Source organism: Globicephala melas, chromosome 16, assembly GCF_963455315.2.
Source record: "Globicephala melas chromosome 16, mGloMel1.2, whole genome shotgun sequence".
Classification (NCBI taxonomy): domain Eukaryota; kingdom Metazoa; phylum Chordata; class Mammalia; order Artiodactyla; family Delphinidae; genus Globicephala; species Globicephala melas.
In genome coordinates, this window is record NC_083329.1 from 63,524,073 (window position 1) to 63,547,648 (window position 23,576).

Here is a 23,576-nt window from a genome sequence, read left to right on the forward strand (position 1 = left end):
ATTCTGAGGCATCAAGTCCTGAAGGTTAAAAGACAACAAAAGCCCTACAAGGGCAATGAAGCTATCAAAATAAGAAGTATGTTTCATGGGCAACATCACCACTCCTAGTATTGAAATTATGCTTTCTTTGCTTAAGTACCTTGTTATTTTTACTCTTATTTCTGTAATATACAGAAATAAGGTTGTGGGTTGAATTGGGCTGCCAAGAGATGGTTGAAGTCCCAGCTTCCAGTGCCTGAGAATGTGACCTTATTGGGAAATAGGGTCTTTGCAGATGCAATCCAGTTAAAAAGAGGTCACAATGGATTAGGGTGGGTCTTAATCTAATGACTAGTGTCCTTGTAAGAGGGACATTTGGACACAGAAACACAGGGAAGAACACCATGTGGAGATGGAGGCAGGGATTCGAGAGGTGCATCTACAAGCCAAAGAATGCCAAGGATTGTCAGCAGCCACCAGAAGCTAAGAGAGAAGTATGGAGAAGATTCTCTGAGACCCCAAGAGACAACCAATCCTGCTGCCTCTTTGATTTCAGATTTCTGGCCTCCATAACTGTGAGACAATAAATTTCTGTTGTTTCAAGCCATCCAATTTGTAGTATAGTGTTACGGCAGCCCTAAGAAACTAAAACACACACATATTCTAGCACACACACTTTCCAATCTGAAATATATTTTTCAGTGAGATAAAGAAACATGGCTTACTGTGGAATTCTTTCTAGGTTCTCAACATTCACTCTGAAGTCAAGGTACTAGAAAAGTCTGACGTAAAATTTCAAGAGTGCCTTGTTTCAGGTTTTCCTCCTTGACTGGCCTAGGAAATCCGGAGTTTATTTTTGTGAGGCAGGGACTCTAGCCATATACATTATTTAATTTTCTCTAAATGAAGGAGGCCCTGCGTTATAAGTTTAGCTTCCAGGGAGAGTGCAGAAAGTGATGGCAGCCAACACTTTATCAGGAGCCTGAACTGGTGGTGTTGATATTTAATGCCAGTAGGCTCCATCATTGCTGCACTACATCTGGCATCCTCAGAATAACTCCAGTTGGGGCTAAGGGATAAAATAAAAGACTTCAACAACCTTTATATCCGTATTTGTGATGTTTTATCTGCTACTTCAAATTCTCCTTGGATAAAGGTGGAATAAAATAATAGAAACTGGAACTAATAGGCAAAAAGACAACCTAGCCAAAAAAGGAAGAGATTTTCTTCACTAAAAGGCCCTAGTGCACGCTGAAACGCTGTGACAAGACACACCAAACACCTGCATTTGCCTTGCAAATTCAAACTTCTGTGCTTGGCATTTTTCTCTTAAGGCAAGGCAAAGCACCACACTGCGCAGGCGCCCGCGTCGGTGTGCCCTGGGAGGATTCCGGCGCAGGCGCGCGGGCCACGAAGTGGGCGGGCTCGGGCGCGTGCTCCGCGGTTCACTTCCGGCCGACGCCGACCCCTCCCCCTCCCCCCGCGTTGCCTCCTCCCTCTCTCCCTTCTCCTCCCCAGTCTGCCCCAACTCTTCCCCACCCCTAGCGCTCTCCGCCTCGCTCGCCTCCTGCCCTTCCCCTCCCGCTCCATCCGGGTCGCTGACGGCTGGCTCTGGGCTAGAGAGCAGTGGCGGCTGCTTTTCTCTGAGGAACCCGGTAAAGTTTCACAGGAGCCGAGGAGGTGAGCCGCGGAGCAGCTTCACCGACGCCGGAGGAGCTCTGGTGTTCGCAGCCACTGGCTGAAGGAGGAGGGTCCGGGAACTGGAGACCTGTCTCAGCTGCTGCGCTGCCTCCCTCTTGCGGGAGGCGCCGCCCCCAGCCGCCCTGGGCTTCCCCTGCCTTGAGGGGCCGGGTGAGTCGTTGCCCCGGTAGGTTCGGGGGCGTGTGACGGCGTTAGGGAGGGGGCTGGGCGGATACAGGCCGGCCTGGCGCTGGGTGCTTTCTCAGCGTTTCCTCGGGCGGGGGTGGGGGGACGAGGGCAGTGTCGGGCCCCCTGGCCCGGGGGCTGGAATGTCGCACCTCCCCGGGGAAGGGCCTCCCTGGGACAAGGGCCGCCGAGGTGCCGAGCCTCGTGCGCCGGCCTCTGCGGCTACTGCGAGCGGACGGCTGCAGCAGTTGACTGGTCGGCCCGCGAGGTTGGGTGTGTGCAGATGATTTCTCTCTCCCGGTCCCCGTAAGCTGATCTCAGTGCATATTCAGGGAATGATGGGAATAAACTGCTTCTCTTTCCCCTACCTGTTGCTGGCGAGAGGACGCCTTTCCCATTACCCCTCTTTTTTAAAGAAAAGGATTGTTAAACCTCGTGCGTTGGAATTTGGGGTGTTGTCCTGTCCTCTCCTTAAAAAAACAAAACAAAAACCGGGAAGACAGTGCAGAACTCTCGGGAACTATCGGGTTCTGATGCCCCAAAAGAATAAAATCAAACTTTTCTTAATGGATGGGTCATGGATAGAATGAGACAGCTTCAGCACTTGCTAGCCCGCACGTAGGAAAGTTGGGTTTTGAAACTTCTTAGGTTCTGTGTAAGGAATGTGGGTACCTACACGGGAATAAGGCTGACTTCCTGTAATTGTGTTATTTAGTAACGCGATATATCTAAAAATCTGTGTAGGTTTAGATAAAGTGGACTCTTTGTTATCCGTGTCTATATAAGCGAAGAAATATTCAGTCACTGTACTGGAAAGTTCTACAGATTTCGCCACCAAACTCTCAGTGTCCCAGTCCGCATTTCTATTCTTGAAAAATCGGCAGTGCCGGAGTTATTTGCAGTTTTTTTTTCCATCTTCAAATAATTGTCTTAGGGGTATAGATAGATGTAGATCGGCTTCGGGAGATATTTTTCAGTCATGGTTCCCACTCGAAATAGAAAATGTTGAATTTTGGGGGAGAGTCTTGATCTTTAAACTGCATACTTTTGTATTATAATTAGGTACACTGATTGAGTTTTTAAATTAAATTAGTAGTGAGGTCAGAGTGTTAATATTTTGATTTGTAAAGTATGATCTTTGGAGGTGATTTTCTTAATATCAAAGCTTACCTAGAGAACTGTAATTTTATCTGGGGCCTGTTAGTTGGAAGAGTCTTTTAAGTTGTGGGAAACTTAAAGTTTCCATTATTGGCTTTATTTCTAGTACAGATAAGAACTTCAGTTTTCTGTTAATGTGGAGGTAGGTGTTAGAAAATCTAATTATCCTGTGACTTGAGGGAGATTGCAAGGTTTTATGTTTCTGTAGTTGGCTAAATTTTTCACTGAGTATATATCTGATTTTGGGGGCAGTGGATAGATGTCATATTTCTTGCTCCCACTGAAATTATTCAAAGCAAAAAGGAAAAAAAAGGTTAACTTCATCAGGATACTTAATATTTCAATTTGATTAGTCTATTATAAGGCAACAAAAAGTCAAAACTAGTTAATATTTAGATTTTGCAAAGAATCATGGGGAGTGATGTATTTTTCCTAAACATTTCTGTATGATAATTTTAAAAATATACAACTGATTGGTTTTTGAAATTGAAGGATACTTCTGTAACACATTATAAAGTAAATTTCATGTTTACTACATAGTGATTATTGTAGCCTAGTACTTGAAAGAGCAGTTATACATTATGTTTCCTTTGAAGTCATATTAACTTTTTTTCTATCTTCTCAGACATAGGGATACCTCCAACTTGCCAGTGTTTCAGAAGGGAGTGTTTTATTGAAACTGGAAGACCAAAAGAATTACAAACATGTTGTGCTGGGGAAATGCATCTTTTGGACAGCTAGGTTTGGGTGGAATTGATGAAGAAATTGTACTAGAGCCCAGAAAAAGTGACTTTTTTATAAATAAAAAGGTTCGAGATGTAGGATGTGGACTCAGACATACTGTATTTGTTCTGGATGATGGAACGGTATACACATGTGGATGTAATGATCTAGGGCAGCTAGGTCATGAAAAATCGAGAAAGAAACCAGGTAAGTTGAAAATTTTTTTGTTTGCTATTTCTAATAATTATATCATTTAAGTTTGAAATGTCAAACAATTTCTCTAGTCCTAAACCCATGTTTTCTTTTTATCAGGCTTTAAAAGCAAACCAGGCATTAAATAGATCCTTTACAGTTTGCATGCTTCTAAGTACTTTAATTATTTTGTGGTTTCTTTTTTTAACAAGTGCTATTATAAACCCTTATTTTTTTTTTATTCTTTTTTTTTTTTTTTTGCGGTACGCGGGCCTCTCACTGTTGTGGCCTCTCCCGTTGCGGAGCACAGGCTCTGGACGCGCAGGCTCAGCGGCCATGGCTCACGGGCCTAGCGGCTCACGGGCCTAACCGCTCCGCGGCATGTGGGATCTTCGCGGACCGGCTCACGAACCCGCATCCCCTGCATCGGCAGGCGGACTCTCAACCACTGCGCCACCAGGGAAGCCCTACAAACCCTTATTGTATGAAGCTGTGGTTTCAGAACATAATTATGGTGATGTAAAACAATAGCGAAAACCACCCTGCAGTGTATAGATCTTCTTTGGTACTAAGTATATTGGTATAGAATATACAGTATGTAGGTCCTCTTTTATCAGTACTGGTCAGCCACCCTGGGCAGATTTTATTTTTTATCTTCTTCTTTTTTTTGGGGGGGGGGCAGATTTTATTTTATTTTATATTTATATTTTTATTTTTTGCGGTACGCGAGCCTCTCACTGCTGTGGCCTCTCCCGTTGCGGAGCACAGACTGCGGACGCGCAGGCTCAGCGGCCATGGCTCACGGGCCCAGCCGCTCCACGGCATGTGGGATCTTCCTGGACCGGGGCACGAACCCGTGTCCCCTGCATCGGCAGGCGGACTCTCAACCACTGTGCCACCAGGGAAGCCCTGGGCAGATTTTAAATGCATAATTTACTGTGTTGTGTTCCATGTATCAGAAAGGGGGAAAATTAAGATGAAAGCTTTTTACTTTCACTTAGTTGCTGAAAATATAATCCTAAGTATTCTCTTGTTCTTCCTATTATATTTTAAATACATGATTCCATTTAGTTTGAAATATCTTTTATTTCCCTAGTATCTTACTTTCAAGTAATAACACTAGCTATTAAAAGTTTTGTGTCTATGAGATGTCCTGATTATGTAGTAGCCATACGAACCAAATTTAAAATAATTTGTAGGGTAATGAGAATTTTGAGGAATTTGGTCACATTTCATGTTCTGTTTTCCTGGATATACATATTTTAAGGTCAAATATTACCACATTTAGAAAAATTGTTAATGTGAATTTCACTTTCAGTTGTGTTAACTAAAAGTTAATTCTTAAGATGGTAAATTCAGATAAGATTATAGCTGTACTGATTTACAGTTTCTTTTAACTTTAACAATAATGGCACCTCAGTATTTTCTATGGCAGTTATCTTTCTTTACCACGTTATTATTTAAGTGGTTTCTATTGTTAGTCTACTTTTGAGAGGTTAATATAAGTATAATAAGGTATTAAATTAAGGTATGTTACTCTTTTTTCATACCATCTCACCACCATGCCCAGCCTCCCTTTTCTAACTTGTAAATTATGGTGTAGTTTTCATCCTTCGTTGACAGGGTTTTAATCTCTTTTCTTCTGCCTTGATTTGTAATTTAATTTTTTTGGATGAATAGTAGTGATGCTTAATACAATAGGTTTAATTATTGCAAAACTCAAGGTAAATGGTAGTTTTCTTGTACTCTACCTCATGAAGAATATTCTATGGAATCTTATCAGATTTTCATAATCTTAGGCATTGAGGTTGTCATGTTGTTAGACATGAATGGTAATTTATTGATATGTATTTGTTAATCACTGCTTCAGAGGCAGATGGATCCTTTACCTTTTTTGCTTAGCTTGGAATGCTGCCTCAGGTTGAGATTTTCATGGTATTGGGGCTGTTACTGTTCTTGTACTTAACATGCCCCACAGAAATAACTGAACATATCTCTGTATTGCTGTAGTAATTTCTCAGAGGCCTCAGGGCAAGTAGAAAGTACAAAGCTAGCAAAAAGAAATTGCCAATATAGTTACTGAAATTTACTAAGATTTACATTTTTTAAATGTTATTAAACATCTGTCCTGTGTCCAACACAAGGGTGATAGACACTGTGCACTAATAGTATAATGATTATTATAGTGCCTGGAACAGCTTTTAACCCTATAGGTGAGGTTCTGAGAAACTTAACTAGCCAGAAGAGGCTTCTTTGTGGTCATGCTGACACTGTGATGATTACGTTGTGACATTTATATCACTCTGTTGATTCATCGTGGAAGCAATATTTGGCGATATAAAGTTGGGAGGGTGGGTTTACCTAATTTTTGATACCTCTTTAGGATTGCCTTGTTGTCCAGAGTACATCACAGTCTATGGAATAGAAAAATGAAAGGCATAAACTTTGTCTTTGAAAAATTTAGAGCCTGGGTTGGGCATTAAGGCATATGTAAATGAAATAACTAGAGAGAATTGAAATTTGACCTGATGTGGTATGTATTTTGAGACTGGGAAGTTTAAATGATGGGAAATGTCATTGTGGGATAGAATTGAAGAGTTCTGGGAGAAAATGAAGCCTTAAGTTTAATTCAATGATTGGTCACATAAATAGCCAGAAAATAAATCTAGAGCTGAAATAGCTTTATGGAAGAGAATCCTTATCCTGAGAAAAACTTTTTATTGCTAGAAGGCCAGATTCAATGATGTATTGAAGTGTACCTAGTTAAAGAGGTAGGAAAAAGTAAAAGTTCAAAGGGAGGTAGTTGCTCTGATAGGAGCTTAATCTTTTAACCTCAGTTTTGATTTAAGGGGATTGAGTGGAAAATGTAATAATGTTTTTAACCAAAAGTATTTCTCTTTGGAATAATTCCTTAATGATTTAAATATACTCCTTTTCTAGCCTTTTTTTTTTTTAAATTTGTGAGTTTGAGGAATGAATTAGAAGATACAGAGTTCTCATTTAATTGCTTTTGAAGACTTTGGGTAACAGAATGAGTCTGGTTGAATTTTAGGACCATGTAATAAACAATAGTTCATTTCATCAGAGCTTTAAACTTGTGTCATGAAGAAAGCAAACAGAAAGCTAAGAATTGTTTTCTTATAGAGATTGGCTTTATAAGCATACTGAATATTAAGAAGTAAAAGAGAAAGAGGTCGCCTCATTCATTAAGGATAAGCTATTCTTGAGAGTCATGGTAACGTCTTGGAGGACTCAGCCTTACAGTGTAGTAAACAGATTTGACCTATGGCCTGTTGGGAGAAGTTTCCATTCTGGACATTCTAGTAACCACATGGGAAGATTTCACTCATTTCCTTTATTATACCAAGAGTGCAGATTACATCCATGTTCATCTCCGTTCTCTTGTATATGTATAATCCTTGCTTTCACTACTAGCTCTTTCTGAACTATTTCCAGAGAAGTGAACATCTATTTCACTTTCATGTATGTATTTTTCCTTCATAGGAATTTTTTTAAACCTTTTAAAATCTAGAGGCGCTCAGTTTTTTCCTTAATTCGTAGCTAACAGGTAAATAGTATATTTAATCTTCAAAGTGCTAGGTCAGTCCACCTAAATAAAGTGTTAGTTTTATTTTTGTACTTCCAAATTTGCTTCTGGAAATTTTAAGATAACATTTAGAAAGTGTACTTTTCTTAATAAGATTGTTTACTCACTGTGTATCCACCATAGGTAGAATTTGGTGTCCATGGACCTAAATATATGTTTTACACACCTGTTTCCATTTGTTTTGTGTTAGAAACAGCGCTAAACTATTTTATGTCCATAATTTGAAAATAATGTGATACAGTTTGTTAAAAATGACTGTTTTAATAGCGTTTTATGGTGTACAAAATTTTTTTGAATAGATTATGTATCTTATTTAATCCTCACAACAGTCTTGCTTGTTAGCTAGGGCAGGTGTTATGGTCCCCCTTTTTCAGATGAGGAAACTGAAGTTAAAAGAGCTTAACCACTAGAGTAGTAAATATTAAGAGAACATTCTAAACCCTGTGGTTTTATCTTTATCCCACAAAGTTTTGCCCCTGCCATATTTAGAAGGTAGAGGAATATTTATTCAAGGAGGAAACTAGTTTACATCATTATTTTAATGTAATTCTGAGGGTTTAAAAAACTCTTAAAAATTACTATTTTATGACTAAAGGTATACAATGATGACATCATGTTTTTTTAATCCCTCCCCAGTCCCTTCCCTGTGCATAAATTCAAAGAGAAGCCATTTTAGGAACCGTGTAATAAGGTTGAGAATTCTAGTTTCAGATGTAATATTGTATCAACACTAACTAAAAATTCAAATATATATGTTTTATTCTTGAACTGAAGACTGACTTCATTGCAAAGCCAGTAATAGATAAAGTTTTGAATAGTATGATAAAATTTTTTGTAGCTTGTGCTCAACTCTTCTACTGAAGATAAAAATATTATGAGCATTGATTCTGTTTTTTGTGGCCCAAAATGGTAATTTCTGCTGTTGATCATTCCAATAAAAACATTTTGGTCATATAGCAGTAATTTGCTTGCCTTTCTTCTTCATTTTCTGACCTGCTCTCTCTTTTCATAAAACATAAATCTATAAATGAACTCCTTAAAATATAGTTGAAATTTAAAAAGTAATATAGGAAAATAAATGTATAAATATGGGAAATAAAATTGTTCATATAAGAGTGGATTAAAAAATTCAAATAATCCCATATATTCCTTAATGAACCAAAGAAGCTCATTATGTTTTATAACTACTAATTTTCATAATACCTTTTAAGGAAGAGAAGGATGTGGATGATATGAAGACTTGAAAAAATAATTACTTGGTTCAGGAATGGAGGCTTGCTTTGGATGCTTTACTTTGAGAAAGGTTAGTGTCCAAGAATCACAGTGTTGAGGGTAGGGAAAAAAAATCATAATGCAAACAGATGACTACTGTTAGAGAGATGTATAATAATACTTTACTTTGTGTAGGACCCTACATCTGAGGAATTTCAAGAGCATTACACAATAACTCATGGTTCCTTTCAAAATGCTTGTGACACAATTTGCAAGAATTATCCTCATCTTAGGGGATAAATTTACGGAGAAATGGCAGCACAAGTTGGTAAGTAACTTGTCAAAACAGCAGGTGACTGGTGAACAGCTATAAATTGAATCTGAAAATTTAAGTCTACCAGTCTCCTACCTTATTCACTAAATTGTGCTTATGTTTAGAATTATTTACAATAGTATCTTCTATTTGAGGCAGATCAAATACTAATGCACAGATTGTTTTTTTGCCATTCTATTGATGGCCTATTGAAATGAATCATTATTTTACCAAGATGCTTGCATTGTGATACCACTTTGGTACTTCATCATAACCTTGTGTGGTATGAAGAATATTTAAGCAAAGGAACAAAAACTTACTGTGGTAACACACAGTCTTCTTTCCTCTGTTATATATCATATTCTCTATCCCTTTGTTGTCTAATGCTGTGCTGTGCTACTATCCAAGGTCCATAGTAACTGCCAGGCACAACTGATTTGGTGGCTAACATTGGAACTTGGGTTAATTATGTTGTATCAAGTCTGCCATGTATCTCTCTGTAGGATGCATTGGTTTGGTGAATGCTTTATAAAACCATTAACCCACAGAGAAGCAATGATAGTAGTAGATGCCTAATCTGAACAGTCTAACAAATAGAGACTTCTTTAAATGATTTGGAACCAATGATTTTCTCTTTGTGTTTGGTATGTTAGTGTTTTTTTCTGATTGGAAGTGAGCCACATATGTTCCTTGAAAGAACAGGAGTATGGAAAGTTTCACAGTTTGAGCAGTTACTAAGGATTCTTGTTACAGATGATAGCCAAGATGGTCTAGGTTCTATCACCTTAGTATAAGTACAGTCGTCTCTCAGAATCCGTGGAGGATTGGTTTCAGGAGCCTCGAAGATACCAAAATCCATGGATGCTCAAGTCCCTTATATAAAATGGCATAGTATTTGCATATAACCTACACATATATTTTAAATCATTTCTAGATTACTTATAATACCTAATACAATGTAAATAGCTATAAATACAATGTAAATGATATGTAAATAGCTGCTGGCATGGGAAATTCAAGCTTTGCTTTTTGGAAATCTGGAATTTTTTTTTTCCCCCAAATACAGTTGACCTTTGAACAACATGGGTGTTAGGGGTGCTGATCCCCCATGCAAGTGAAAGGCTCCATACTGCTATCTCTACCTTAAGAACAAAGGGATTGAAAGTGACTCACCCAAGGGCAAGAAGCTGAAACAGTTTGGATAGAATCAGAACTCAAACCCTAGCTTTATTATTCCACATTTTGTGATCTCTGAGCATAAACTTTTCCCTTACACAAAGATCTGTAAAATGAAAATACAGGCTTTATTTATTGAAGTAAACCGATGTATAAGTAGATCCTTGCAGTTCAAACCCATCTTGTTCAAGGGTCAGCTGTACTTTCCATCCACGTGTTGGTTGAATGCTGAGATGCGGAACTCACGGATAAGGAGGGCCGACTGTATTCTTTGGGTTTCATGTCTCCGATATGTCACGAGTGTAGCACTGTTGTTAAAGCTCATTTCTCACAAACCCCATGTATTTTTTTCCCCCGGTACGCGGGCCTCTCATTGTTGTGGCCTCTCCTATTGCGGAGCACAGGCTCCGGACGCGCAGGCTCAGCGGCCATGGCTCACGGGCCTAGCAGCTCCGCGGCATGTGGGATCTTCCCAGACCGGGGCATGAACCTGTGTCCCCTGCATCGGCAGGCGGACTCTCAACCACTGCGCCACCAGGGAAGCTCCCCCATTATTTTTAAAATCGCTTTGAAGAAATAAATCAAGTCTCACTTCATAGATGTTAAGTTTTCCTAGTCTGTAAGGCATATCATGTACTTGGGATACATATTAAAACTAATAGAGAAAATGTATTCAGCCATTGTTATAGGGTTTCTTTGGACTAGGATTGTGTTAAGTGAGTAGAAAAGTGGGAAACATTAATAAAGGATCCGTATTAAAAAGCTCATGGTTTATCTTACTTCAGCTTCTATGGGGTTTTTTTTTCCCTATGCTGATGGAACTTAAAAGGCAATAATTATTTTTATATCTTAATGAATTGTTGTGATTCCTTTACATGCTAGAAAAATCTGTGCTGTGTACAGTTGTATTACTGGAGTTAATTTTGTTAAAAGGGAAATTTCTTGAATTTTGGTGGCTTTCTTTAAACCATAATATTTTATTTATTTACCTGGAATTACTCTTTTTTCTTCAGTTCTAGTATGGCAGAATTTTATTTTAGCTTTTCTTGGCCATAAGGAAAACATTCTATAATTCTTTAGTAATGTGTTTTTCATTTTAAAATACCTTATTTCTTTATTAATGTCTAAGTTTAGTTTCATTTTATTCCTTTGCTGGGTGTCATACTATTCTGAAATAACACATTTTTAGTTTTTCATAGTTTTATTACATATTCTTTTTTAAAAACTTATTTATTTATTTTTAGTTTTGGCTGCGTTGGGTCTTCGTTTCTGCATGCGGGCTTTCTCTAGCTGCGGTGAGTGGGGGGGCTACTCTTCGTTGCAGTGCACGGGCTTCTCGTTGTGGTGGCTTCTCTTGCTGTGGAGCACGGGCTCTAGGCACATGGGCTTCAGTAGTTGTGGCTTGGGGGCTCTAGAGCACAGGCTCAGTACTTGTGGCACACGGGCTTAGTTGCTCCACGGCATGTGAGATCTTCCCAGACCAGGGCTTGAACCCGTGTCCCCTGTGTTGGTAGGTGGATTCTTAACCACTGCACCACCAGGGAAGTCCCCAAGGAAACAAAGGTTTTGAAGTCACAAGATGCAGTCACATAGAAGTTCTTGATTTCACTAATAGCTGAAATAATTGTAACTATAAGTTGTATATGTGCTGGCATGTAGGCAAGAGCCCCTGGGAAATGTGCCCTGTGAGAGAATGATGTTGCTTCTGTGAAAGAGAAATGAAAGTGAGGAAGGAATAGGGTAAGGCTAAAAGAGACCCTAAGGACCCTTAGGAGTTTCTGAAGACAACTGGAGGAAAGTTTAGGTGCTTTACCTATAAGTTCTAGAATGTAAAAAATAAAACAAACTAGTGAAGACAACAAAAAAGAAACAGACTCAGAGATACAGAGCACAAACTAGTGGTTACAGGTGAGGAGAGGGAAGGAAGGAGGGGCAAAATAGGGGTAGGGAATTAAGAGGCACTACTCTGTATAAAATAAATAAGCTACAAAGATATATTGCGCAGCACAGGGAATATAGCCAATATTTTATAACTATAAATGGAGTATAATCTTTAAAAATTGTGAATCACTGTGTTGTACACTTGAAACTTAGATAATACTGTAAATCAACTATACCTCAATTAAAAAACAAAACGTAGTGGAAACAAGATTCAATTAGATGTCAACAGTCAAAGCAAAGGCAGCGTTTACAATAGCAAGAAAAAGACAAAATGACTTAGTCATAACCTAAGAAATGTGTGAGACGTAATATGAAGAAGACTTGAAAGCACGTATGAGGGATAGAAAAAACTTGAAAAATTGAAACCACATTTGTGGATGGGAATACTCAACCTACATAGACCTGTCAGTTTCTCTAAAATTAATATCAGTTTAATATGATCCTAATAAAAATAGCAAGTGTTTTTTCTTCCCCCCCCCCCCCAGGAACTTGAGAAATGGATTCTCTAGTTCATATGGAAAAAGTAAACCAATGTAGCCAGGAAAACTCTGAAAAACAAGAGCGAAATATATATATATATATATATATATATATATAAAAATATATAGTAACATTTTAATTTTAAAGCCTTGGTAGTTAAAACTGCCCCACAAATAGACATATTAAATAAAATAGAATAGAAAGCCCAGACATAAACTAATCAACGGAGAAAAAAATTCAAGTGAGGGATAGTCAATAAATGATCTCGGTATAAGTAGAAGCATCATCTAGGGAATAAAAAAGTTGGATTAATACCTCACGCCATGTATGTATTGGATAAATTTTAAATGAATCACATATTTAAATGTAAAGGTTACAATGATAAATGTGCTCAAAGAAAACATGGACTAATTTTTTAAAAATTATTTTGGAGTCAGGAAATCCTTTCTGAATTGTGAAAAGATAAAGTAAACTGCATGGAAGTAAAAATAATTTTGCTATGTAGAAGTCACTGTAAAAGTCAAAAGACAAATAGGAAATATTTATGAATTTTAATATTTATATTGAAATCAAAATGCAAGTCTCCGAGATATAAAGCACTCCTAGAAATTGATGAGATAAGAAGAAGACAGTAGCAAAATGGGCAAAGGATAGGAAGAGGCACTTCACAGAAAAGGAAGTACAAATGACTTTTAAACAGTGACTACTCTTCAGCCTCATTCATACTAAGAGAAATGCAGAAGACTATGTGTATGACTGGGGTACCATCTCTGTAGTGAGGCTGTCAGTAAATAAGTGTTCATAGGTTGTTAGTGTAAATTGATAAACCCTTATGAGGGTTATTTTGCCAGCATATATCAGTATTACAAATGCACAACCTTGATTTGATAGCTATGTTTGTACATATACAAAATGAGTGTTGCTGCAACATTGTTTATAATAGCAAATATTAGAAACAATCTTATGACAGTCTGTTGGGAACTGGTCAAATAATTCAGTCAGTGTAATGCTATATAGTTATGAAGAGAATGAAGGAGTTTTTTGCATACTAATATAGAAAGAGCTCTAAGATAAATTAAGTAAAAAGAGCAAGGTGTAGAACATTGTGTATAAAGCTGTATTTTGGATTAAAAAAAGACAAATATACATTTGTATTCGCTTATAGATATATTAAGAAAAACCCTGGAAGAATATATCCAACTAATAATGGATATATTTATTCTTGGTGCAGAGGTAAGATAAGGGGTGAGAACTAGACTGGTAGAAGACATGGATGATAGACTCAGATTTTTCCGTACATGTATTTAAAAAAAAATGTAGACATATTATCTGTTATTTTTTTTAAAATAAAAGGGTAGGCTCTGGAATTAGAGTGCTTGGATACAAATCCTGGCTCTTTCACTTCTTAACTATGTTATCTTGGGCACATAGCTTAGTCTCTGTGTTAAGTATTCGCTTCTGTAAAATTAGGATAATCATGCCAAGGGTGGTTGTAAGGGATTAAGTGAGATATCACATGAAGTGCAAAGAACAATGCCTAGCATGTGGTAAGTGCTCAATAAATGTTTTCTAAAAAGAAAAAAGCCATTAATGTTAGTGTGAGAATGTAATTTTAGGTAAGCCTTACACTGAAGTGGCTATATGCTGTTTCTGTATGTTCCTTGAGATAGACAATACGTATCCTTTCATTTACAACTGAAATTCAGGCATTTATTCAACAGAGGATGTCTACTTTGTCCTAGACGTTGTGCTAACCATGAAAGTACTTATGTTTAGTCTTCAGTTACCTTGTTGGAGCTCATATTCAAAAATTATACCAAAATTTCCCAAAAATGTATGTTTGTTTTGTTTAGAGGTAATGTTAGAGCAAGATATAAAATAAATTCAATTCCTTTACTGTTAGACTAAAGATATAGTAATAACAGAAAAAACATAGATGGCTTTTTCTTGTGAGAAGCACATAAACGATAGGAGTTAGATTCATCGTTTATTTTCAAAAGTTTATTTACTGAAGAGTACTAATTAGAACATTTCTTGGTCCATTCAGGCTGCTACAACAAAATTACTATAGTCTGGGTGGTTTAAACAACAACCCTGTATTTCTCTCGGGGTTTTTTTTTTTTTTCTCCCGGTTTTTGAGGCTGGGGAATCCAAGATCAAGGTGCTAGCAGATTTGTTACCTAGTGAGAACTTGCTTCTTGGTTCTTAGATGGCCATCTTTTCATTATGTCCTTATATGGTAGAAGGGTGAGGGAGCTGTCTAAGAAAGGGCACTAATCATGAGGGCTTCACCCTTATGACCTAATTACCTCCTAAAGCCCTACCTCCTAATACCATAACATTGGGGGCTAGAATTTCAGCATATGAATTTGGGGGAGGGGGGTGACACAAACATACAGTCTATAACAGAAGGTATAGTTTGTGTACTGATATTTTGAGGAACAGACACTTAAATTCTGCTTATTCATACTTTTAAACCTGCCCCTCCCAAAGTGATAAGCTGACCTTTAAATTTAAATTTTTAAATTTGCAAACTGTTCTAAGAATGTACATGTTGGATATGTTGGATATGGTATGGTAAAGTCATTGTGGCCATAAAGGGAAGAGAGAATGAGGCTTGGAAGTTCATTATGCTCACTGGTTCCAGAGAGAGGAGGTCACTGCATGCCACACAGAGCTGCAGGGGAAGATACCAGGGTAGTCAGGAGGCAGAAAACAAGAGCTCAGGGGAGATTTTAAGCTTGTAGCCTTATTGAGGTTTTCCTGGGAAAGGCAAACTAGGCAGAATAAACAGATTAGGATTGGCTAGTTTGATTAATTCCTCCAGGCTTTGGTCTATAGGGTTGGTTTCTTGTTTCCTGATACCTGGCCCTGGGATGATTTAAGGTAAGGGAGATAAGGGTTTGGTGTGTGAGAGTTAGATAAGGAGATAGTTGGTGGAATGAACTCTGGATTGGTCAATTTGCATATGAAAGGCAGGAGTTGATAGGCAAGTTATCTTTAGGAATTAGCTAGTCCTGGGAGGCGCCGACTCTTCTGGTGTCTATAATCCCCTCCCCCCACCATTCCTATGTCAGCATCAAGAATATAGAAAGTAAGAATATAGTTAATTGTCTCTGTGATGAATGAATGCCAAATATACCAAAATGTATCTAAGAAAACACAGAACAAAAATTCTGGCAGTATATTCTGAGGGTTCATTCTTGCTAGTCTTAAAAAGAAATTGAAGTAAAGCAGTTATTTGATTGATAGTATATTTATGTTAGAGTCTTTATATTTCAATTTTACTTCTCCTTTCCTCTTCAAAGCAGTTAATTTCAGCAGTTCCTAGCCATAAAGAAAGGACTCTCCTGAAGAAAAAATAATGTAAAGCCCTAAGTATTTATACAGTTTTAAGTATGTTTTGAAAATAGATTATTAAAACATAACCTTGTTGTTTAAGTATTATTAACAAAAGGACAACAGTTCAATCAGTAGGGAAATGTTTATATCTTAGTGCCTTTATCTGTGAAGTAGGGATGATGGTATACCTGTCTCATGATGTTTATGAGGATTAAATGAGATTAAACAAAGGGTTTAGCACAGTGCCAGGCACATAATCGTCTTGTTTATGTTACCTGTATACCTGTATGTAGGTAAGAATGCATAAAAGGGGTATGAGCTTGTAAACATATCCGTTATAAAGAATTTTTTAATCTAGTTACATCTCCATATGAACATTATTATGGGCTGTCAACCAAGACATGTAAGTTACTGTATGTTGTTTTGATTTTATCAAAGAACTTATTAAAATGTTTTCATGACTATGAGTTGTACCATTCCAAATTCTTATTGGTAATTATTGGTAATAATTTTAGAGAATAAGCATTTTCATTAAATATTTTATGTTTTAGTTTTACTTAATTCTTAATTTTTTAGAATATATTTTATGATGATCATTATATGATCATATTAGACATCCTTTAAAAAGTGTCAGTAAACAATAATTTTACTTTAGGAATAGGGAAATAGCATGCTGCCTTGAGTGAAGTAGCCATTTGGTTATTTGTTATCTCTATCACAAAATTAGCAATATGATTATTTAAAGTAAAAAAAAAGCATTCTGAATTATTTATTGGTGTTACTCACTAATCCCAAGTGACTAATGTCTTCATCTTTTAAAAATTCAGCATCGTAAAATGTGTCAACTACACATTCACTTGTTCAATTAAACAATTAAAGAACCATAAAAGAAGAAAAAAACACTTGTAGATAATCAGTGTTGACAATTTAGTATTTATTTTTCCAGCCTTTTCTCTGCATATATATTGGGGCTGTATGTGACATATTTTTATACAAGAATGGAGTTACACAGTACCTTTTTAATTTCACAGTATAGCATCTTGTGAACATTAAATTTCTAGAGATGGATATAAGTGAACTTTGCATTGCTCTAGTTGGAGTTTTGAGTTATTCAGAGAGAAGGGAAGAGGAAAATTTACATTTACAGCAACTAGTGAGGCATAGTAGGCAGAGGATTCTGGCTGAATTAAACATTTACTAAGTAATTGATACGGAGCTGCTTTTTTTTGTGGCTGCGTTGGGTCTTTGTTGCTGCGCGCAGACTTTCTGTAGTTGCTTGAGTGGGGGCTTCTCTTAGTTGCTGTATATGAGCTTCTCATTGCAGTGGCTTCTCTTGTTGCAGAGCACGGGCTCTAGGCATGCAGGCTTCAGTAGTTGTGGCACACGGGCTCAGTAGTTGTGGTATGCGGGCTCTAGAGTGCAGGCTCAGTAGTTGTGGCGCATGGGCTTAGTTGCTCCACGGCATGTGGGATCTTCCCGGACCAGGGCTGGAACCCGTGTCACCTGCACGGGCAGGTGGATGCTTAACCACTGTGCCACCAGGGAAGTCCCTGAAATGGAGCTTCTTAAAATTAGCTTTTCACAAAGTATATTCTTTCTGACCTCCAGTTTTGTAATTGTTATTAACATGACTGTGCTTGTTGCTATTCATAACTATATATTTTTTTAGACCCTGATAACTTGAGAATAAAATATCAACAAAGATTTTTGTTCTCTGTGTAAAACACTGACAGTTGTTCAAACTGTTGAAGTTTTTTCTTTTTTAATTAAACATACATGTAGAACTTCATTAAGCTCATATACCACATTAAGAGTTAAGATTTTCTTTTTTTAAATGTAGATTTTATTTATTTATTTATTTATTTTTGGCTGCGTTGGTTCTTCGTTGCTGCACGCAGGCTTTCTTTAGTTGCGTCGAGCTGGGGCTAGTCTTCGTTGGGTGCGCGGGCTTCTCATTGCAGTGGCTTCTCTTGTTGCGGAGCACGGGCTCTAGGCGCGTGGGCTTCGGTGGTTGTGGCTCATGGGCTCTAGAGCGCAGGCTCAGTAGTTGTGGTGCACGGGCTTAGTTGCTCCGCAGCACATGGGATCTTCCCGGACCAGGACTCGAACCCGTGTCCCATGCATTGGCAGGCAGATTCTCAACCACTGCGCCACCAGGGAAGCCCAGAATTGCGTTTTTAAAAACTCTAAATTTTTCTTTGCTCATGGAAATACTGCTAGGTATCATAAATGGGTTTTCAAACCAATCTTTAAAACATATTATACCTAAGTGTAATACTCTATCAATAATTATATTTAAGTGAGCTTTGTAACATTTTCTGTAGAAAAATTCATTGGAGTTTTACATTTGGGTGTCAGAAATTATCTTCACGTATCACTTATCCTGGCTTGTTTAGCTCTCTTGCTTTATTGGTTCCAGAAAGCTTAAGATAGATATTTGTGAGCAGCATTTAACTTAACTGTGTATCACATTTGAAATATAAATAATACTTGACTATAGCCATTGTTTCCTAGAGAAGAAAATTAATTAGACCAGGTTAGTTATTTCCCTAGTATTTTGATTTGGAGAAACAAAGGACATTTGTTCCTGTGGGGTTTGGGGTCAGTTATAATTTGGGGACTTACTATATCTTAAAAAAAAAAAATTCTTTTTTTCCCTGATTACCAAAATAGTACATTTTTATAACTTTTTAAAAGTTACAGAAATATATGATTTGAAAAGTGGAAGCCACTTTTTCCCTACATCCTAAAGATGACTACTACTGTTTCTTTATATTTTCATATCTTTTATACCTGTATTAAAATATGTAATCCTGCACACACATACATAAAGTTCTGTGGTTCTCTTTTTCATTTAACGTATTTTTGTCTTTTCATGTTATACTGTATAGACATTCATTTTAATAGAAGCACCGATTTCTATTACATGGATATTCCATAATTTATTTACCTACCTGTTACTGGAAGTCACGTTATTTCCTGTTGTTGTTATTGTTGTTTCCCAAAAGGAAAGTTTCTGGGTCAGAGGACATGCATGTTTAGAATTGTAATACGCATTGCCAACTTGCTCTTGCTCTCTAAAAAGCTTTTTTTTTTTTTTGAGCTTGTATTTTTTTTTTTTGCGGTACACGGGCCTCTCACTGTTGTGGCCTCTCCCGTTGCGGAGCACAGGCTCCGGACGCACAGGCTCAGCGGCCACGGCTCACGGGCCCAGCCGCTCTGCGGCATGTGGGAACTTCCCGGACCGGGGCACGAACCCGTGTCCACTGTATTGGCAGGTGGACTCTCAACCACTGCACCACCAGGGAAGCCCTGAGCTTGTATTTTAAAGATTGTTTAGAGAAATGTGTCTTTTGCCAATTTTGTGTAAATTTTTTTTGCCATTTAAAAAGTTGTTTGGTATGGAAATAATGTAATTCGAACTAGAAACTTCTAAATTTCAAAATCAAGTTTATCTGTGATTGAATTATTCAGAATAAGTTATTTCTGTGGATCACCTTTAAAACAAAGATGGTAGTACTTGGGTAACTTGACAGGAATGTTTTGAACCCAAAAATATTTATTTGAGTGTATTTGTTTGCTAGGGCTGCCATAACAAAGTACCACAGACTGGGTGGCTTAAGTAACAGAAATGTATTGTTTCACAGTTCTGGAGGCTAGAAACCCAACATCAGGGTGTCCTCAGCATTGGTTCGTTCTAAAGATTATGAAGGAAGGATCCATTCCAGGCCTCTCTCCTAGCTTCTGGTGGTTTGCAAGCAGTCGTTCACATGCATTCTCTTTGTGTGCTTGTCTGTGATGATGTTTCCTCTTTTATTGGGACACAAGTCAAATTAAGGGCCTACCCTGCTCCATATGACCTCATCTTAACTAATTATATCCTTGATGGCCATTTTTCAAATAAGGTCACATTCTGGGGTACTGGGGATTAGGACTTTCAGCATATCAATTTGGGGGTAACCCAATTTATCCCATAATAACAAGGTTTTGAGATCTGTAGATGAAAGAGGATACAGAGTAATGATAATGTTTATATTTTCCTTCAAATAGCTGTTTTAGAATTTCAAATAAGATGCAACTTTTAAGAGATGCTAGTTGTGAATATGTTACTAATGGTGTGTCTGTAGTATTACCTTTATACCCAAAACACACATTTTTTTTTTTTTTTTTACTGTTTACAAGGTTCTCAGAGCATGTTGTTACTGGTGATTATATCTTATTATCAGGTTAAAACCCGTTTAGCAAAAGACTTAATAGACCATCTTGTATATTTTGTGATTGGTTGTCTAGGAAGAAGTGTTTATGTGTACTGTTATTATTGATAAATCAGTCTGGGTCATAGTCAGTCAATACTCACAGAGCTTTTCATGGTCATTCCTGGACATGCACACATGCAGGGCTGCAAAATACATGAGTCTCCCGATGTGTAGATTCCCAGCTGAGGTTCAACAAAGCACTGCTTTGCCTTCCTGTTATAATATGTCCTTTTTGTGATATATTTAATGCCACACTTTTTGCATTTTTACACTTTTTGTTGGTGATTTCACTGTTTAAAATGGCCCCCAAGCATATTGCTGAGGTGCTATCTAGTGTTCCTTAGCACAAGAAGGCTATGATGTGTCAAAGAAAAAAATCCATTGAGGCATGAGTTTACAGTGCTGTTGGCTCTGAATTCAGTGTTAATGAATCAACAATATAATTAAGATGTCTTTAAATGGAAACGCACATAACACAAGGTTATGAATTGATCAGTTGATGAAATGTTGTGATTAGAGGCTTGTAGCAACCTAATCTTGTATTTTCCCTAGGGGCAGTCATTCGGTATTTGCTAAATAGGTATTTGTGGTGACTTTATGGAACATAACTACTGTGAATAACAAGAATTGATGTATTCCCAACTAGACTAAAATAAAAAGACTAAAAATTATAAGTGGAACAGTGATGGGGTTTCCAAGAAGGGTGGTGCGGTGGTGAAATAAATCATCATATTTAGCATTCTTTTCTTCATACATTGTGCAGAGTTTTGCATTATCTTTCAAGGAAGTGTGAAAGAAGTTTGGAGTCACTGTTTTTGTAGTTTTTATTTTTCTCTTTGTACCTTTCATTAACCACAGTTGAGAATGAAAAAAAATTTTTTTTCTGTCCATAATGGCAAAGAGAAGAAAACTGACAGAGGAACATGTTCATAATTATGAGACATATCAGAAGGTGAATGTAGATACACCGCTGTATGGATATGGTGAAATTGATCATGTAAGTGAACTCTTAAAGAATGAGTCTGGAGATGATATTCTACATGAATTTTCACAAACTCAGGAATTGGTGAACATATTTGTTAGATCCCAAAGGAAATAGGTTGTTCTTATTCAGTTACTTATTCAGATGGAAGGATTTTATCATGTAACATTTTACAAGAACCTGGACCTATTCTGTGTTGCTAAAAGGATGTGCAACTGTATTCTTTCTTTTATGATGTTTCTGCAGCAAAATTTATTTGATGCAGTTTGTTAGTGAACAAATGCTGAAGTCAGAGGTGGATACAAAGGTAATTGGAGGAAATAAATGATGTAGAAATGAAAACCGTCATTAGGTTGAACATCTTTTTTTTTTTTTTTTTTTTTGCAGTACGTGGGCCTCTCACTGTTGTGGCCTCTCCCGTTGCGGAGCACAGGCTCTGGACGCGCAGGCTCAGCGGCCATGGCTCACGGGCCCAGCCGCTCCGCGGCATGTGGGATCTTCCCAGACCAGGGCACGAACCCGTGTCCCCTGCATCGGCAGGCGGACTCTCAACCACTGTGCCACCAGGGAAAGCCCTAGGTTGAACATTTTAATTGGTTTTTACAAATCTAAAAATGACAACATTTTGTGTTTATGGAGCAAAGAAGATGGCCTTTTTCTCCTTAATAAAACGATGCACCATCAGTTTTCAAAAATATTGCATTTTAACAGTACAAGTGTAAGAAGAACCAGAAGTAATGATGAGCTAGGGCTTATTAGATTTGTATTTGGAATATATCTGCTGTCAGTATTTACAAGATGGATATGTTATATCTATCTAGTTCTTTATCTTTTCTGTTTTTGCTCCTGTCTCTGAAAAATGTATTTTTTTCCTGCCTTTTTCAAGAAAGTCTCCTCCACTTAAGTTTTTTTTTGCTTTTTTGTGCCTCCACAAACTAAATGTTCCTTTTTTCTTTCCTTGAAGAGAAATATTGTGAACCATAAATACTGATATGAACAGTGTTACTTTTCTCAGACTTTTTATATGAACGTTTTGAAGCATAAAGAAAAGTAGAAAGAATAGCACAATGACCAACAGTTAACATTTTACCACGTGTTTTTATCTGTACATATTTGTATTTTTTTAAAAAAGTACCTTATTCTGAATTACAGCCAACTGTAAGGATCATGTGCTGTTATTAAACTTTTTCCAACAAGTTTAGCATCATACGCTCATAATTCTAACATCTTCTTGTAGCTCCCATTTATCAGAGGAATCAATTGTTTTTGGGTTTTTTTAGGAATTTTTTCTTTTTCTAAAAATTTATTTATTTTTGGCTGCATTGTGTCTTCATTGCGGCGCGCAGGCTTTCTCTAGTTGCGGCAAGCGGGGGGCTACTCTTTGTTGCAGTGCGCGGGCCTCTAATTGCGATGGCTTCTCTTTGTTGCGGAGCACGGGCTCTAGGCGTGTAGGACCTCAGTAAATGTGGCGTGCGGGCTCAGTAGTTGTGGCTCACGGGCTCTAAAGTGCAGGCTCAGTGGTTGTGGCACATGGGTTTAGTTGCCCCGCGGCATGTGAGGTCTTCCTGGACCAGGGATCGAACCCGTGTCCCCTGCATTGGCAGGTGGATTCTTAACCACTGCACCACCAGGGAAGCCCCTCAATTGTTTTTTCATGGGTTTTCTTGACAAGTTTTTCTTTTGTTTTCTGTCCTTTTCCATATATATCCATACTCAACCTAAATTAAAATGAATTTAATCCCTCTTACCCCTCCCTTTTCTGTGTTTGTTGGCCTTGAAAGGCAAATGTAGCTTCGTGATTAAAACTTTGAGTTAGCATAATACCTGGTACATAGTAAACACTCAACAAATCCTAGCTGTTAGGTTTGGTATGAATTCTGTTTTGTTTTATTTTTTTCTCTTTCTCATACAGGGCATCATTAAGCCAGGTTTTCTAGTGAATTTTTTGGTTTGTTTTGCTGGGTTCATTTATTCCCCCTTCTTTCTTGCTTATCATTGACTTTTTTGCAAGCCACCTTGTTTCGAGCATTCATCCAGAATTTGACCTGGATGTGAAATGTCTCAATATAACATTGACCTAACTTTCTAGCATACTGGGGGGAAACAGTTGAGGTTTTTCATTTTAATTAGCCATTTGGAAAAAATAAGTAGTTTAAAAAAATTGTACAAGAACTTAACAGTTTGTATATTTGTTGTCTGAAAAGCCTGTATTAAGTAGTAGTCCCAAGACATATGTTATTATGTTTCTTTAATAATATATTTCTCAGTAGTTATTCATTCTCAAAATAGGTATCTTAGTAATTTGATGGGGCTCAAATTCTGAAAGAACCAAAATTATTTATCTTGAGT

At 37.5% G+C, this 23,576-nt stretch overlaps 1 protein-coding gene across 7 annotated transcripts in view; it reads left to right on the plus strand.

Annotated features, from left to right (window-relative positions):
• The first annotated feature begins 1,463 nt into the window (after nucleotides 1-1,463).
• HERC4 (HECT and RLD domain containing E3 ubiquitin protein ligase 4) overlaps nucleotides 1,464-23,576 on the plus strand; it is a 132,409-nt gene continuing 110,296 nt past the window's right edge. For 4 of the 7 annotated variants that reach the window (XR_009559298.1, XM_030862380.2, XM_060286195.1 and 1 more), the window contains exons 1-2: nucleotides 1,464-1,846; nucleotides 3,629-3,933. Coding sequence is in view for 6 of the 7 variants with exons in the window: in XM_030862380.2 (XP_030718240.1) it covers nucleotides 3,708-3,933 (226 nt within the window). In the remaining variant the exon portion in view is untranslated. Of the gene's footprint in view, nucleotides 1,847-3,628; nucleotides 3,934-8,741; nucleotides 8,829-8,932; nucleotides 9,066-23,576 lie in introns of those variants that run through there. The other 3 variants (XM_030862379.2, XM_070043849.1, XM_030862382.3) reach the window with 3 other exon arrangements.